The sequence below is a fragment of the Perognathus longimembris genome, chromosome 14, assembly GCF_023159225.1.
Source record: "Perognathus longimembris pacificus isolate PPM17 chromosome 14, ASM2315922v1, whole genome shotgun sequence".
NCBI classification, from domain to species: Eukaryota; Metazoa; Chordata; class Mammalia; order Rodentia; family Heteromyidae; genus Perognathus; species Perognathus longimembris.
The window spans coordinates 7827867-7842732 of NC_063174.1; the positions used below are offsets into that span (position 1 = coordinate 7827867).

At 34.9% G+C, this 14866-nt stretch overlaps 1 protein-coding gene across 1 annotated transcript in view; it reads left to right on the forward strand.

Annotated features, from left to right (window-relative positions):
- The window catches only part of Akap6 (A-kinase anchoring protein 6), a 334863-nt gene that overhangs the window by 249955 nt on the left and 70042 nt on the right, over positions 1-14866 (forward strand). Inside the window, exons 10-11 of the mRNA XM_048362246.1 lie at positions 8240-8386; positions 11574-11798. Coding sequence (XP_048218203.1) covers positions 8240-8386; positions 11574-11798 — 372 coding nt within the window. The remainder of the gene's footprint in view (positions 1-8239; positions 8387-11573; positions 11799-14866) is intronic.

Consider the following 14866-nt stretch of genomic DNA (forward strand, 5'->3'; position numbering starts at 1 on the left):
CAATTAGTACTTGGAATCTTTCCTGATGGCTATATTTACATGAGGAAAATCAGCATGCATACAAATCAGGGCGCTTGTGTTTTTTCTTTCCAGAGAATCAGGTTATTGGCATTATAAGCCATTATACCTGTAGGTATGAGCTCTGAGCTGAGCTATTATTCTTTATTAATCAGTGATATTTGCATAACCTGGCAATCTGATCAAGATACCATGTTGATGTTTTCCTTATCTATGCCACTACAATACTGAAAAAGACTGACCAAAGAGGACTATATCATAACATGCCTATTAAAAGAGTGATCTTCGTGTATTGTTGTTCAAGAAGTTCACAGCAAAAATTCCTATGTCTCTGTGCTTCTACAGGGTTACATACATCTGCTTGCTCTATGCTTATAAAACTCTAATGGAAATATATACACCTGATCCACGAATTCACATCCTTACTTTAGGGATTTAAGTCATTAGATTTTGGGTGTATGTTGCTAGCAATTTCATTATGTTTAAAATCTGGTTAGTAGTGTAGTAAATAACTGGTATTGCTACAAAATTGCATTGAGAAGGTAATAGGATTGAATTTCTACACAAGTTGACACTCAATTAAAATTTCCATATATCCAGTGAGTTAGCCAGGTCTTGTCCAGGGGAACCAGAACAAATGGCTTCCTACTAAACAGATCACTTCAAAACAGGCACAGTTTATAATAGAGTCAAATCAGGACTAAATGCATCAACAGAATCTGGAGTTTGGCTTATCAAATACAGATCAAAAGCAAGAAATAGACTAGAAAGCACATGGGATATTTCTTACTTAAATTCCACTCCTTTTTAGTGACACCAAAGGAAAAATAACACATTAAAACCTCCTTACTGAATTACTGTCCTAAACCAATAGATCCAAGGGGGTTGTTCAGCTAAAAGCCCCAACAGACTTTGTAGTGCAATGATGTAATCTTGGCTTTGTGTCATTTATATTCAACCTACCAAAAAAAAATTTCCTGAATAGACAGGCTGACAACAATATTGTTCGGTGTGGGGTTTTATTTGGATTCTTTCCAAATGGTTCACATGCCTTCACAGGAACACATCATGCCTGCTTAGGTATTTCCCCCCACCCACCGCCCCGGAATTTGAAAGTTTTCCCCTTTTACTAGCTTTCTGTTTTTCTTTTAAGGTCTCAGTTATGTTTGTAAAACTAACCAGCTCCACCACAAAAATTAGGATGTATCTTGCAGAGAGCATTCATTTTACTTTTTGCATATTTTTCCGGAGGTCATGTCAAGGTTAGTTTGAATTCCATCCTACATTAAGACTTCTTTCACAGCTATTTAGCTCGGCAGCCTACTCCCCGCTGGGGTCTGCCCCTTGGGCACGTCAAAGCTTCAGACCTGACAAATCACACACAGATGAAGCTGTACAGTTTTTTAAACAGTTTCATCAGAAACTTTTTTTTTCTTTTGCACTATCCTCCTTGTGGTAAGATTCTTTTTTTTCTTGTTTATGACCATTTCAGGAATTGTTGATTTCTCTTCGACACAGTTTGTTTTTACAACAAAGCTATAAACTAGCAATATTATTTTATTTTATACTAAAGTATACTAATAACCTGGTCACCAAAGCTACAGACGTACAGAGCATTTTTGACTAGCAAAATTGTAATTGCATTATTAAAATCTACATGTAGCAGGAAGCTTATTGTTGGAAGATCACAGTTTATCAGAATCAGAAAAAAATATCCACCATAAAAAGTCATCCATCTTATAATCTATTCTAAGTTTACCCTGGATATCTTTTTCAAATGGTTAGCAATATGGTCTTATCAGTATTTTAGCAAATTGTGAACCTAATGGTGAAACTCCATTTCCTGTTTAATTGATCAAGTTAAAGTGCTTGGTTGCTAATGAGTGTGTTAGCAAACAGTGTTCCTTTTACTGGCTTAACTACATCAGAATTTTTAAAGCAGCTTATTGTCCTTACTTTTATGAGATGAAAAATATTGATTGCCACACAATTCCTGAATCAACTGAAGAAATGGTGTAATTATTTCTATATAGATACTTTGGCAATGTCAAGTAACCAAATTATGGCTTTTCTAGTTCCCACAGTGGATGACAGCTATTTTCTTTTATTACATTTTCATTTTGGATAAGCAACACTTGAAGACCTCAACTTCAGACTAAGCTGAAAACTTAATGGTGAGGAGAAATAATATTTAAATGATTATCTTCTTTTACAGTTAGCTCAGCATGAAAGTGCCCAGTGAAAGTTCTATAAAAGGTTGATTGGTTGCAACTAATTAAAGATAGTTCTAAATAGGAAAAGAAAAGAAAAAAAGGATCAAAGGAATTACATTAGGTATCAAGACATCGTCTGGGGACATTTTATTTAATTTTTGCAGTCCTGCTCCAGGAAAATATTAAATTCTAAAAATGTACACTTTGGAGGCGAACTTCCATATTTGTGTTATTTTTACAATAAGATACATGTCAACCGGCAAGCATCTTGAAGAAATCACTTGGGCACTGATGCACTAATACATTATGGTGAAAAGAGAGGCTTGTGCTTTTCACGCAGTGTGTTTCAGTCTTCAATTAATGTGAAAGCACTACAATGCCTATGCAACTTCTCTTGCCTAGTGGTGCACCATTTATCATTGCAGTTTTACATTGACCTTGACACCCACTTCATTAGAATAAAGATTGTCTACCATTTAGGTTACATTGTTCCTCTGCACAGAGACCCCATGCAAATTTCTGTTCAGATAGAAGAGCTGCAAGGCTGTCAGAGGTCATCTGCATTAAATGATTGCAGCTATTTTCCAACTGCTTCTTTTCATTCTACTCAATTCAGGCTAGGAGGATCAATCAAGTCCTCTGCCTGAAACAGTGGGACTGCTGGGAATAGAACTGTTTTTGGTGGTAGTGGATATGCCCTAAACAGTATTAAATATTTAATACAAACTCATTAAAGGCCATGCAAAGTCTTCAGAAAGATACCCAACTTATAGAAATATCTAAGGGCTAAAGAATCTTTTAAAAAATACATAGAATAATAATAATTAAATCTGTAATTTTAGAAGCTGTAATCAGAATATTTCTTAAAATTAGTGAAGTTTCCTATGCGAGGTGTTTTCTCTCTTGACCTGAGTTGGGGAGAGAAGATACAGGTAGACATATTGTTCTTGTGTAGTATTTTACATGAAATTAACATGTAAATTTTTCAGTCATCAGTGTCTTTATTTTTATTCTGTAATAATAAATTCTGTTCCAGCTGTATTTATTCTAAAAGATTTTGGTATTTGTTATGTAAAAGAAATGATTGGTGAAATAAGTTTGCCAAGTCTCCTACTTAAATTTCCTGAGTGATATAATTGGAATTAAATTATTAATGGGAGATACTTTTAAAAAGATTGTTTTATGATCTTCTATTAGGGAATTTGCAATTCATTTTAATATTTGTAGTTTGATTTATATTAAAGATAATGCAATCTATGTCCAATTAACAATACATGGCCAATGTAATATGATTTCCAGATCATGCAAATGGAATAAGCTAGAAGGGGGAGCAAAACTCAATTCTTAACCTCAGATGTAATTTGCTGTGAGAGTGCTGGCAATTTTAAATGACATTGCACTTTTTAATTTTTCCAAAGGCTCAGCAGCAAATTTATCCCAATCAAGAAAGCCTATTATTAATTTACAAGGACAATTGTAGGAGTCTTTATAATTTCTCCATGCAATTATTCACCATAAATTCTAGTGGTAAAATACAGGAGTCTGCAAGAAATAGGAACCATCATTTGTCTTGAGCTTGAGCCTCCTTCCTTAATCTTGAATATCTCCCCCAAGTATTGGTGATACTGATTCCTGTGACGCGTCCTATACTTTGTGAGAGGCTAGACCCTAGTCTTCTGGAAAAGGGAACAGCACAAGAGCTGCTACAATGGCAACACTGGCCTCTAGCAGTACAGCTGAGCTATGGACCCTGGACTTCTCTGTAAAAGGACTCTTTGTTCACCAGTGAATGGCATTAGGCATGGACTTGCCGAGGGGCCACCATGAAGCCTGGAATGAGGAGGGCAAACACTAGCTAGAGAATACAATATAAGAGTCATAGACAGGCACATCCTTATACTTTAGCACAAAAATGCACATCTTCACACGGTAATTTTGTATTTGGGTGTGTTCCTTACATATGCCTTGTTGTTAATACAGTTATGATATACTTTATTTTCACAATATATCTGCCTTTTGTGTGTATGGGGAAGGTGATCATGGTGGATACACAGGTGTTTGAGATACTAAAGTGCATGGGCAAAGATACTCAAATTTGTCATTCTTATGACTACATCACTTTTCTTCTCTTAACTCTTCCTAATAGCAGGAAATATGTTGTAAGATGTAACTATTTATAACCCAATGAACAGAATTCTAATAATCAAGGAAATTATTTGGTTGAATTCCTGTGTTTCTCATAGCTAAATCTTCACTCCCTGTTTAGCCATGTCTGGTCTCTTTTCAGCATAACCAACAGAAGCACCATACAAAAGTCTTACAATGGATGTCTTAATCTCTCTGTGTGCTTTTAGAGCATTATTTTGAATTCCATCATGCTGCCTTTTTTCTTTCCTCTTCTGAAGTTTTATTACAACAGCAGAATTCCCAGGGAGCTTTGGGGGCAAGGTTCACATAATATAGCCCTGAAGTTTTGCTTAGGTGGAATCCATCCCCCAATCCTGGCCATCTTTTGATGATCTTTCTATTTCAAAAAAGATTCACTAGGTAGAGTCTTACAGCATTAGCTGCATAGAGTTTATTTTTTATTTTTTATTTACCAGACAGTGAGCATCTACAACCCTTTCATGATGCTTTCTTTTTCTGACCTCACAGTGACAAGGCATCTTGTTCTTTAACATTGAGGGAGGCAGAAAAAATGCTTGAGTTGCTCAATGTGTGCCTTCTATACCAGTTTCAAAATGGCTTATTCTTCTGGTTTCCATGGTGACAATTAACACTGTTTCAAGGCATTGTTCCAGTCTCCATTTGGGCAGAATTTTCGGTGTGATTTTTAACAACAACAACAACAAAAAAAAAAGGTTTGGGTTGGGGGGAGCCTTTAGCATAACTGTCAAAAAAAGTTATCTCAATCTAGTCTGCATGCATTTCTAAGTATATTTATTTCAGAAAACTCTGTTTTTGCTGGCTTTGTTTTATAATTCAGTTTTAGCATCTTGTGCTTTTCAGTGCACACTCTAATAAGAATTTTATTTTAATTCTTAGCAAAAAATAGCAAGCTACTAAGAGACTATGTGTAGTTATTTTGTGCTTTTTTTAAAAAAAGTTTTCTTTTAAATAGGAATAGGTAGAAGTATTTAGGATACTGTGTCTGTAACTTAGATCACTCACAAATCTATTGGGAGGATTCATTAGTTAAAATTAAATTAGCCAAGCAAATATACTTAATAATGTAAATATGTCCTTTAAATAGAGTATATTTTATTTTTGACTAGACAGAGAGGCCCACAGCAGGTGCTGTGGGGAAATTAAATACTGGATGCTTATTTACTTTAGCACTCCAGAAAAGCCATCTGACTTTAACTTTGCTAATCTCATTTTTGGCTATTGAAAAGTAGTCTATATCATAACATCCCCAGACTACAGGACACAATGGGACAGCCCCTGCTCACTTACTGCTGAGGTAAAATGAATATGAAGATTGAATTATCTTCTCACCACAGGATAAAGTAGCCCTACTTGATAGGATGAACAAGAACAGATAGAGCTGGCAGTTGACTCTCTCCATCTAATGTTTCTAAAGAGATGTTACGGAGAGAGAAAGAAAGCAAAACTAAACTAGCATTGACAAAATTATAACCCTCCTGGTATTATTATTCATACATGGCCTGAGGCTCTAAATCATTTCAGATTCAAGCTTCAGAGTACACAAAAATTAAAATAAATATTTTCACCTTAAATTTCATGACATTCTTGTACCTTTCATTCACATACCAATACATCTAACAATTAACTAGATTCTCTTAGCTTTTATAGTTGGAAGATATTGTCTATCAATCACATTTTTCATCAAGCTGTTTATGCAGTAAGGTACATGGTGACAAAGAGAGCATACATAAAGACAAGTTTTTTTTTTAATGTAATAGCCATTTTAATAGCTACTGCTGTAACTACTTATGCCACATTTCACAGAGAAAATTATTTTATTGTGTCTAAAATTAAATTACTTGCTTTTCATATTCTTATTATTACAAGATTATTATTTATATGGGATACATCTATACTATTCTCTTTCTTAACTGGTTTGCTGTATAGGAACTGCTCAAATTGGGATAAAGGGAAAAGATGAGAGAATGACAAATAAAAATGTTAGTCAGTAGAAGCCACTCCCAGAAGGCACAACCAATGGACTCACTCCTCCATAGATGACTGCTCTTGACAAAAGGGAAAGATTTGCAAAAGATTGCTTGTCTTTCCTGAAATACTGATTTCCCCCAGCATCATGTCAATGTTATCAAATTAATACTGTAACTTTTTACAAGGGAATCTGATTACATGAAGCAGATTTCCCTCGCTGTCTGTCATCAAAGTTTCCTAGAATGCTTGTTGAGTATTCAGTCCAGAAAACTCAAGTGGACACTGTGTTTTCTGTGTTGTAGTAGTAATGTGGTTCTTGTAATTGCTTGATGTTAGAAAATGTAATCAGAATTTCCCATGTATTACAGGCCAGATTCTGAAAGCACTAAAACAACTCTTGATTTTCTTCAATATGCATATTCATGCAATTTTGGATACTCTGACACCCTGATCAACATTCATTAATAATATGAAATGCTTTAAATCACCTCATTTAAAACATTTTGTTCTATGATCCACAAATGACTAACATTTGGAGAAGTTTACATAATACAAATGATGTTCATGTTTAGTGTAATGAAAGATTAAAATATGAAAGTAAAAGTATGCAAACATATGCATGCAAATGCTGAAGATCTATTAACTGAAACAGTGATTTCACACCTTCTTTTCTTTTAAGCTGCTTCTAATTGTATTTTACTTTGGGAGCTCCGTAATACCATATTTTCAAGGGGAATGAAATCACCCAAGTGAATGGGCATGTTTTAACTTTCTGATTAGCACTACTTTGCTTGAACAAAAGTTTTTCCTATTTGATCTGATAAGTATTCCACCAAAGTCATTTACGGCAAAGGGGCAATGCTACCATAGAACTCAGTGACGTAATAGTTTTTAAAGTATTGAATGTGCTAAAATGTAAAATATGTTTGACTTTTCCCACTCAAAGGTACTTTTACACATATATTAAAATATAGTCACTATTATTTATAGTTGTCCACTAGACTTCCTATGAAGTTACCTAAATAGAGTTATTGGAAAGATTCACCATAGTAATTATCATTTTAAGTAGCTTCTACATTATCTCTAGAAAAACATCTTTTAATAGAGACTTATCTGGCAGTTTGCTAAATATAATGTATATTGGGGGATATATATAACCGTCCTATAATCAACTATAATATACATGAGCAGTTTACAGTAATAAATAAAGAAGTTTTGTAACCACTCCTAAATTATTCTTTCTTTTTCTCACTATATGAACTTCCTGAAGCCCACACAGACATTTTAAGTAAAAGAAAAATGAGGACAAATTGTTGATTTGTTCAGAGAACTTATAGGTCAAGAAATAAAGTCCCATAGGAAATGGAGGTATGACTCAAGTGGTAGATCTCTGGCTGTGCTGAAAAAAGGAAAAAAAAAAGGCTAAGAGCTTGAGGCATTGAGTTCAGGTCACCATAGCAGCAAAAGAAGAAAGGAAGACATAGAAGCTTCCTATTTGGGGATTTGTTTTTTGGGTCTGACGTGAGATTTGGCTTTGTAGTCAAAGGTTGACCAAAACTAACTATAATACCAAATCCTTCTAGATTCAGAATTTTCCTATTAATAATTTAACTTAATTAAAAAAGACATAAATCTAATATCATTGATAAAATAACTTAGATATCTGTGCATATGCATGATAATATAATTTGATAATATATTTTTAACTATTGTCAGCAATATTCCTCTATCACACATGACACTTAGATTTAAAGGAATGTCACTTTTATTGCAAACAAAATCTTTTGCATCCATAAGCATTATAAACTCTGTCAGGGATATTCTAAAATCTTCTCTATTCCTAATGATATCTCTTTCTCTTTTCATTTTAGCGGTACAGTGTAGAAATGTCCATCAGACATCTGAAAAAGACGGAGCTGCTTAGTAAGGTTGAAGCTTTGAAGAAAGGTGGCGTTTTACTACCAAATGATCTCCTTGAAAAAGTGGATTCAATTAATGAAAAATGGGAACTGCTTGGGGTATTTGCATTTTTATTACTGTTTGTAGGTTATGTGTACATTTTTTTGTGTAAAGTACTCTATCTGTCTGATTTCTAATTTAAGGCACAAATATCTCTCTCTTTGAATTCACTACCTACATTTGAAACAAGCTACTCGTGCTATTAAGGGGAAACATTGCTTTTCCTCTTCTGTTGATTTTTTTTCTATTCTAAGCTTGTCTCCTCTCAGATTTTAATAATTTTTGGTTCTCTAATACATAAAAAAGTAAGTAAAATATGCCATGTATTATGGGTATGTACCAAGTCAACTATGATACAGTATATCTGATATATACTGACTGTCATGCTTGAATGAATGTTAATAGAATTTATTCTGAAGGTACATGTTAGAGACATCCACTGTTTAACTATTTACTGTACCCTTAAGATGAAAAGTAGAGTTGTCACTACAGCATTCAAGCTACACTAAAGCCACCAAAACAAAGATGCAAATCTGACCCAGATCTGAATTGCAGAATTAAATCAGCCCTTTTTTGGTGCCTCAATTTCCAGCTCACTTTTAACAAAAGCAAAAAAAAAAAAAAAAGAGTTTTGTGTAATTCATTTCACGGAATGATGGGCTGGGTCTCAGCCAAACACTGAGATGCAAGAATCTGGCAGAAAGGCAACCTAGAGATTCCCTTACCCAGAGACCAGGATGGTACTGTGCAGGAGACAGTACCATTCTTTCGTTGGAAGACACCAGAGAGGGAGAAGTTAACCTGTAGTTTTTCATCAGCTTCTCTCCTAAATTGCCCTCACTTCAAATCAAGGGTAAGCTAAATTTGTCAATTACCTAAATGATTAATCATAACAGCTAAGTATGGGTAGTGTCAGTTGTAGAGCATAATTTTTCATGCCTTCCATTTTTTGCCTCTTTAAATTTTTTTAAAGAAATAATACTCCAAAAATATTTTGAATTAGAAGCTCTCCATGTACCTTGATGAATTGGAGAAATGCCAGTGTTGCATTTATGCCATGCTTAATCACAGTGATTAAAAACCTGCAAGTTTAAGTCTTTGATTCTTATCTAAATTCTATACATTCTACAGTTGTGCAAAGTAACTTAAAATGTTAAAAATTCTTACTCTCTAGTCTATTGTTACATTGCCTCTTAAAAGTAATTAGTGCCTTGCACTTTATAGTGCGGTGATTTAAATCAGATCCTACTCAAGTCTCCAGAACTCATTGAATTAGGAAAATAATTGAGAGTATATGATATTTTAAAGGGTTGTTTACAAAATAGATAAGGATAGTATTTTATGTTCTTGAGAGAGAAAATAATAGTCTGTTTACATTGCATTTGACTATGTATTTTAATAATTTGATAATGAACAATGATCCTCTTTGAAATCTGTTTGAAGTGTACCATATATAATTGCTTCCTCATCACAAAATCTTAGTCAATATTACATTGAAGGAACAATGTTTTACTGTTCCTAATAAATCAGAGACCTTAGTGGTTGGCATCATGACAAAAATATCAATTACAGTGTGTAGTTTTGCAACAATTTAGGAAGAGAGTAGAATGGAAGGAATATTTTAACAAAACCTATACCACACTACCACCACCAGGCATACTGTTTTAATTGGCATGATTACATTTTAATTGGCATGAAAAAAATTAAAGACAAGGATTTTAACTTCTAACAATAGTAAAATAGAGGGATATGGTTTTTAATATTACTTTCATCTAAGGTGAACAGTGTGGAATGGAAATACATTAGAATGAAATGTCAGTGGTGCGTACAGTTTAATCTGTGAAATTTTGTCCCCAGTGCTGCATATTACTCTGTCTCAATTGCATATTAAACAACCCTATCAAGGCAGGCATTGGCATCTGCTGTGCTGACACAAATTGTGAATTAAATGAAATTGATGTCCTCTGTCGTATATTTATGAAGACGGACCATTCTCTGAAGTATTCTGTTTATGAAGAATTTATGATTGCAAACTGTTCCAGAACAAAAAAGTGGCAATAAATTCTTTTTTGTGACCCTACCCTCCAAGGGCATTGATTTCACCTCCTGCTGCTACTTTTGTTACAGCATAAAAACAATAGCTAAATCTCAATTCCACTGAGGGTCTTTAAATTATCAATATTTGCACCATGAAAATACAAGGGTGTTGCCAAGAAAGGCTATTTTTCTCTTACAATCTCCTAAAGATACTATTTACAAAACACACCACAACAGATGAATGTGTGTTGACTTAATTTTATTTGTGTTTTAAAGCTTATTTTTGTAGGTTTAATTTATCATTATAGATTAAATCCTATTGATTCACTGAAGAGAGTGCTTTCTACCAAAAAGAAAAGAAAAACAGCTCAAAGATACCTTCATGCCATAATTGATAATCTAAGTGGGCTCCTAGCACAGTGATTTGGACGATTTTAACACATAGAGCTTCTAGCATTCATAATGGAAAGTAGGAAGAACTCTGAAGTTGAACAATTTCAAAGTCAGGTCAAATCAACAGCAGCAGTAAGAAAGCTACCTCTTAAAAAATATTACTGTCATTTGACCAATTGTACCTCACCAAACAAAAAAGAATTTAAATCTCTGTACAATCTCTCATTGGCTTCTCTAGTATACTGATTTGGGGGGAGGGTGTTTGTTTTTTGCAAATGGGTTTTGAACTCTGAGTCTGGGCCCTGTCCCTGAGTTCTATCAGCTCAAGGAGAGTGCTCTACCTCTTTGAGCCAGAGCACCACTTCCAGTTTTCTGGCAGCTAAAGAATCTCATGGACTTTCCTGTCTGGACTGGCTTTGAACCGTGATCCTCAGATCTCAGCCTTCTGAGTAGTTAGGACTACAGGCATGAGCCAGCAGTACCCAGCTAAGTATACTGATTAAAGTCAGATTTCTAGCAAACATTCTATGCAGAGAACTTTTTACTGTATATCCTTGTCATGAAAATTCAAATGAATTTATACCTATGACAAGAATGAACTTCTGAAAAAAAAAATGTCCTGTTAAGAGTGAATGAGATTTTTCTAAGCATCCACTGGTGGTTAGAACACCATGTACTGCCTGAGAAATGGAACCTCAAGCAGAGCAGCAAGCTAACCTGAAGGTCCAACGGGATACGCGCAGGTAGCTTTTCTGATGTGCTTTTGGTACCTAAACTAATCTGTTGTTTTATTTTGTGTTTAATCTGTTGCATTAGAAAACCCTAAGAGAGAAGATACAGGACACAATGGCAGGGCACGGTGGGTCAGGGCCACGTGACCTGCTCTCTCCTGAAAGTGGAAGCCTGGTAAGGCAGCTGGAGGTCAGGATCAAAGAACTGAAAGGGTGGCTCAGAGATACGGAGCTTTTCATCTTCAATTCCTGTCTGAGACAAGAAAAGGAAGGAACAATGAATTCTGAGAAACAACTGCAGTACTTTAAGGTAATAAAAAAAACAATCAAAGTTGATAAAAAGCTTTCTTTATGGTAGAGATGAAATATTTATCAAGTACATAAAGTATTGTGCCCCTATATCTATGTATCACTGTGCACTTAAATGTTTCCCTGAATTTATGGATACCTTCCACATTTCTTATATGCTAATGTGTATATATGTACAAAGATAAACATCAAGCATAGCAAATACACATTGTGTAGAGGAAGTCTCTCCTGCCTGTGTGTGTTGTATAATGCCCATTGAGAGAAGAATTGGATAAATTCAAAGCAGATCTGCACACACCAAGAATAGTGCTAACCTTACCAACACAACTGTTTTCACGTTTGTGTTCATAGAGAAGCATTTATTCTGGTTTATTTTTATTATGTACATAGTATCTACTCGAAAGCATGTGAAAATATCCCCAATTGCCTAAGTGGGCCCATACTGCTGGAGTCTTCCAGTTAGTGATTGTATCCTTCCTATTGTCAGCCTAAAGTTTTAAGTTTGTAGAATGTAACATGATGGCAAGAAACCTTTTAGTATGAAAGATCTTAAAGAAAAGGGGCCACTTCTTTGTGATAAAGAAAGATTTTGAGATCAAGCAACAAACCCTGGCCCTCTAGAACCAGGTTTCATTCATCTTACTCCGCTCAACAGTCTGTCAGAGAATTTAGTTACCTTCTCTTTTAGGCATGTGAAGCACCTATGAAGGGTTTCCAATAACCTGTATCATTCCACCCATTTAAATTATTTTAATTACCTGGCCATGGTGATGCATGCCTATAATCACGGCACTTGGGAGGTGGAAGTAGAAGGATCATGAATTCCAGGCCAACTTGAGCTAGCTCAAGTTAACCGAAAATGTACTACCAAGGCAGAAAAGATTGATGGCCTAAAGTTTAATGCCCAAATGAGTTGTTATTACAAATCTACTTCTCCCTCCCATCCTCCAAGATGCAGGAATATGGCATTGTCAGATATGTAGGCCACATCTTATTTCCTTAGAGTATTTTTGTTTTCATTGTCACTATTCATTGAACTAGTTGCTTTTATACCCAGGTCTGCTTTATTTTTCTCAAATATTATGTTAACCACAGAGAGTCTTCTACCTTAAGCAAAAGATAGGGTGTAAACAATAATTCACATTGAATCCAGTGATTGTTCAACTCCATTCCATTTTCTACTTTTCTCCCATAAGCTAATCACAATCCTATAAATGGGAAGCAAGAGAATATGTACTATAATTAAATGAAATGTATTAAATTTAATTGTTTATGAATGTTTTTAAAAAGATACTTGTGCTATAATTTATCCTTTAGGATTTCCTTTTTTGTCTATTATAATAAGTCCAAGACTCAATTTATGTTATTAAGTATTATTTAATTCACTTATTTTGAAAACCATAATATTCCATTTTGCATCTACACAACTATCTTACTTATTCATGCTGTGAAGGAAAAACACTGATCCTGATTCTGTATATATGAAGCAGAAACACAAGGAGGCTAAGTTTTGTCTACCTAAATACACGTAAAAGTAATTTTCTTGTTATTATTAAGGTGTTATGGAGAAGGGCAACCATTTCATAAGTCAGCTAATGAGGACATTTCCTTCTTTGGACAATGTCACCTCTTTCTTTACTTTCCCCCAGTTTCCCCCATCCATCTCTGCCGACAAATTACATAGGTCATTTTTCACATAGTGTCTACTGAGTAGCATGATTGCATTTGTTTACCCTTCCTCCCTCCCTTTCTCTCCTCCCTGCCATTATCTCCCCCCACCCCAAGGAAAAAAAATGTTTTAAAAAAAGAAACAAAAACAAAGCAAGAACAAACACTGCCACCAACAACCACCCTGGGTCACTTTTAATGAGTGGTAAAATTAGACGTCAATCCAAAGCTCTCTGGCTTTCAAGTATGAACTACTCTGGATAATTGTGACGCGTATCTACCCTGTGTCTCCTCATCACAGACAACTCAAAGGGAAGAACTAAATTTCATTTGGCTTTGTTTGTTTGGTTAGTAGTACTGGGGTTTGAACTGAAGTCCTTGCAGTTGCTGGACAGGCACTCTACCTTTTGAACCATACCGCCGGCCCTTTTTTTGTTTGTTTCTTTTTTCAGATAAGATTTCTTGGTTTTGCACAGACAGTACAGCCTTCCACTTAGCTGGGAGCACAGGCATGTGCAGCCATACCTAGCTTGTTGGTGAAGATAAGGGTTGGCTAATTTTTTTCCTCTCTTTTTGCTTAGGCTTTCCTTGATCTTTGCCTTCCAGGTAGCTGGGATTTTAGCCATGAGCTACCACTCCTGGTTTATTATTTCATTATGATAGATCTATCATTTGCTATCTTAAACAATTTGCCCCAAATAGTAAATGGCTTTAGGTATTCAATATAATTGTATTTGACTGTGCATTTTTGAATTGTATCAGTATACTTATTTTTCATGTCTTTTAAATGAAAAAGTTCCAACCTTTTTGAGACTTGATGATTATTTTCTTTATGATCATAAACTCTATTTTCTCTCTAAAGTTTACTTTTTCCCAGTGTTGTCGATGGAACCTAGGACCACATTGGGCAAGCACTAAAACATTTTAATTTTTTTAAATATTCCTAAAATATTTGCACTCCCAGTGATTATCATATGACTAATTAAATTTTCTATGTCTTGCCAGATTCATTGGAAGAATGGAACCATATGTTTATATTGCAATAAAAACATAATATAATGTTTATAACCTGTCAAAAGCATAACTAATAATAAATTTATGGGGAAAATATTTTACTTGTCAGAAGTCCAAAAAATAGACAGTTTCTGCCTTTCTAAGTATTGAAACACAAGCATTATTCAGGAACCTTTCCACCTACGAGCCTATTTGGCATGTTCTGCCTCTTCTTGTGGCTTCCTGCAGGAAAGATGCACACAGGAAAGGACAGGCTTTCTCCAGAGGCCTTAGCTGCATGGGTTCCCCTTCTCTGAACTATCTTAGGCTCTTCACAGAACCGATTCCTTTCTCTAACACCGGGAGTAATGACAGATACACCACAGTGTACTTTCTGGGAGACAGAGG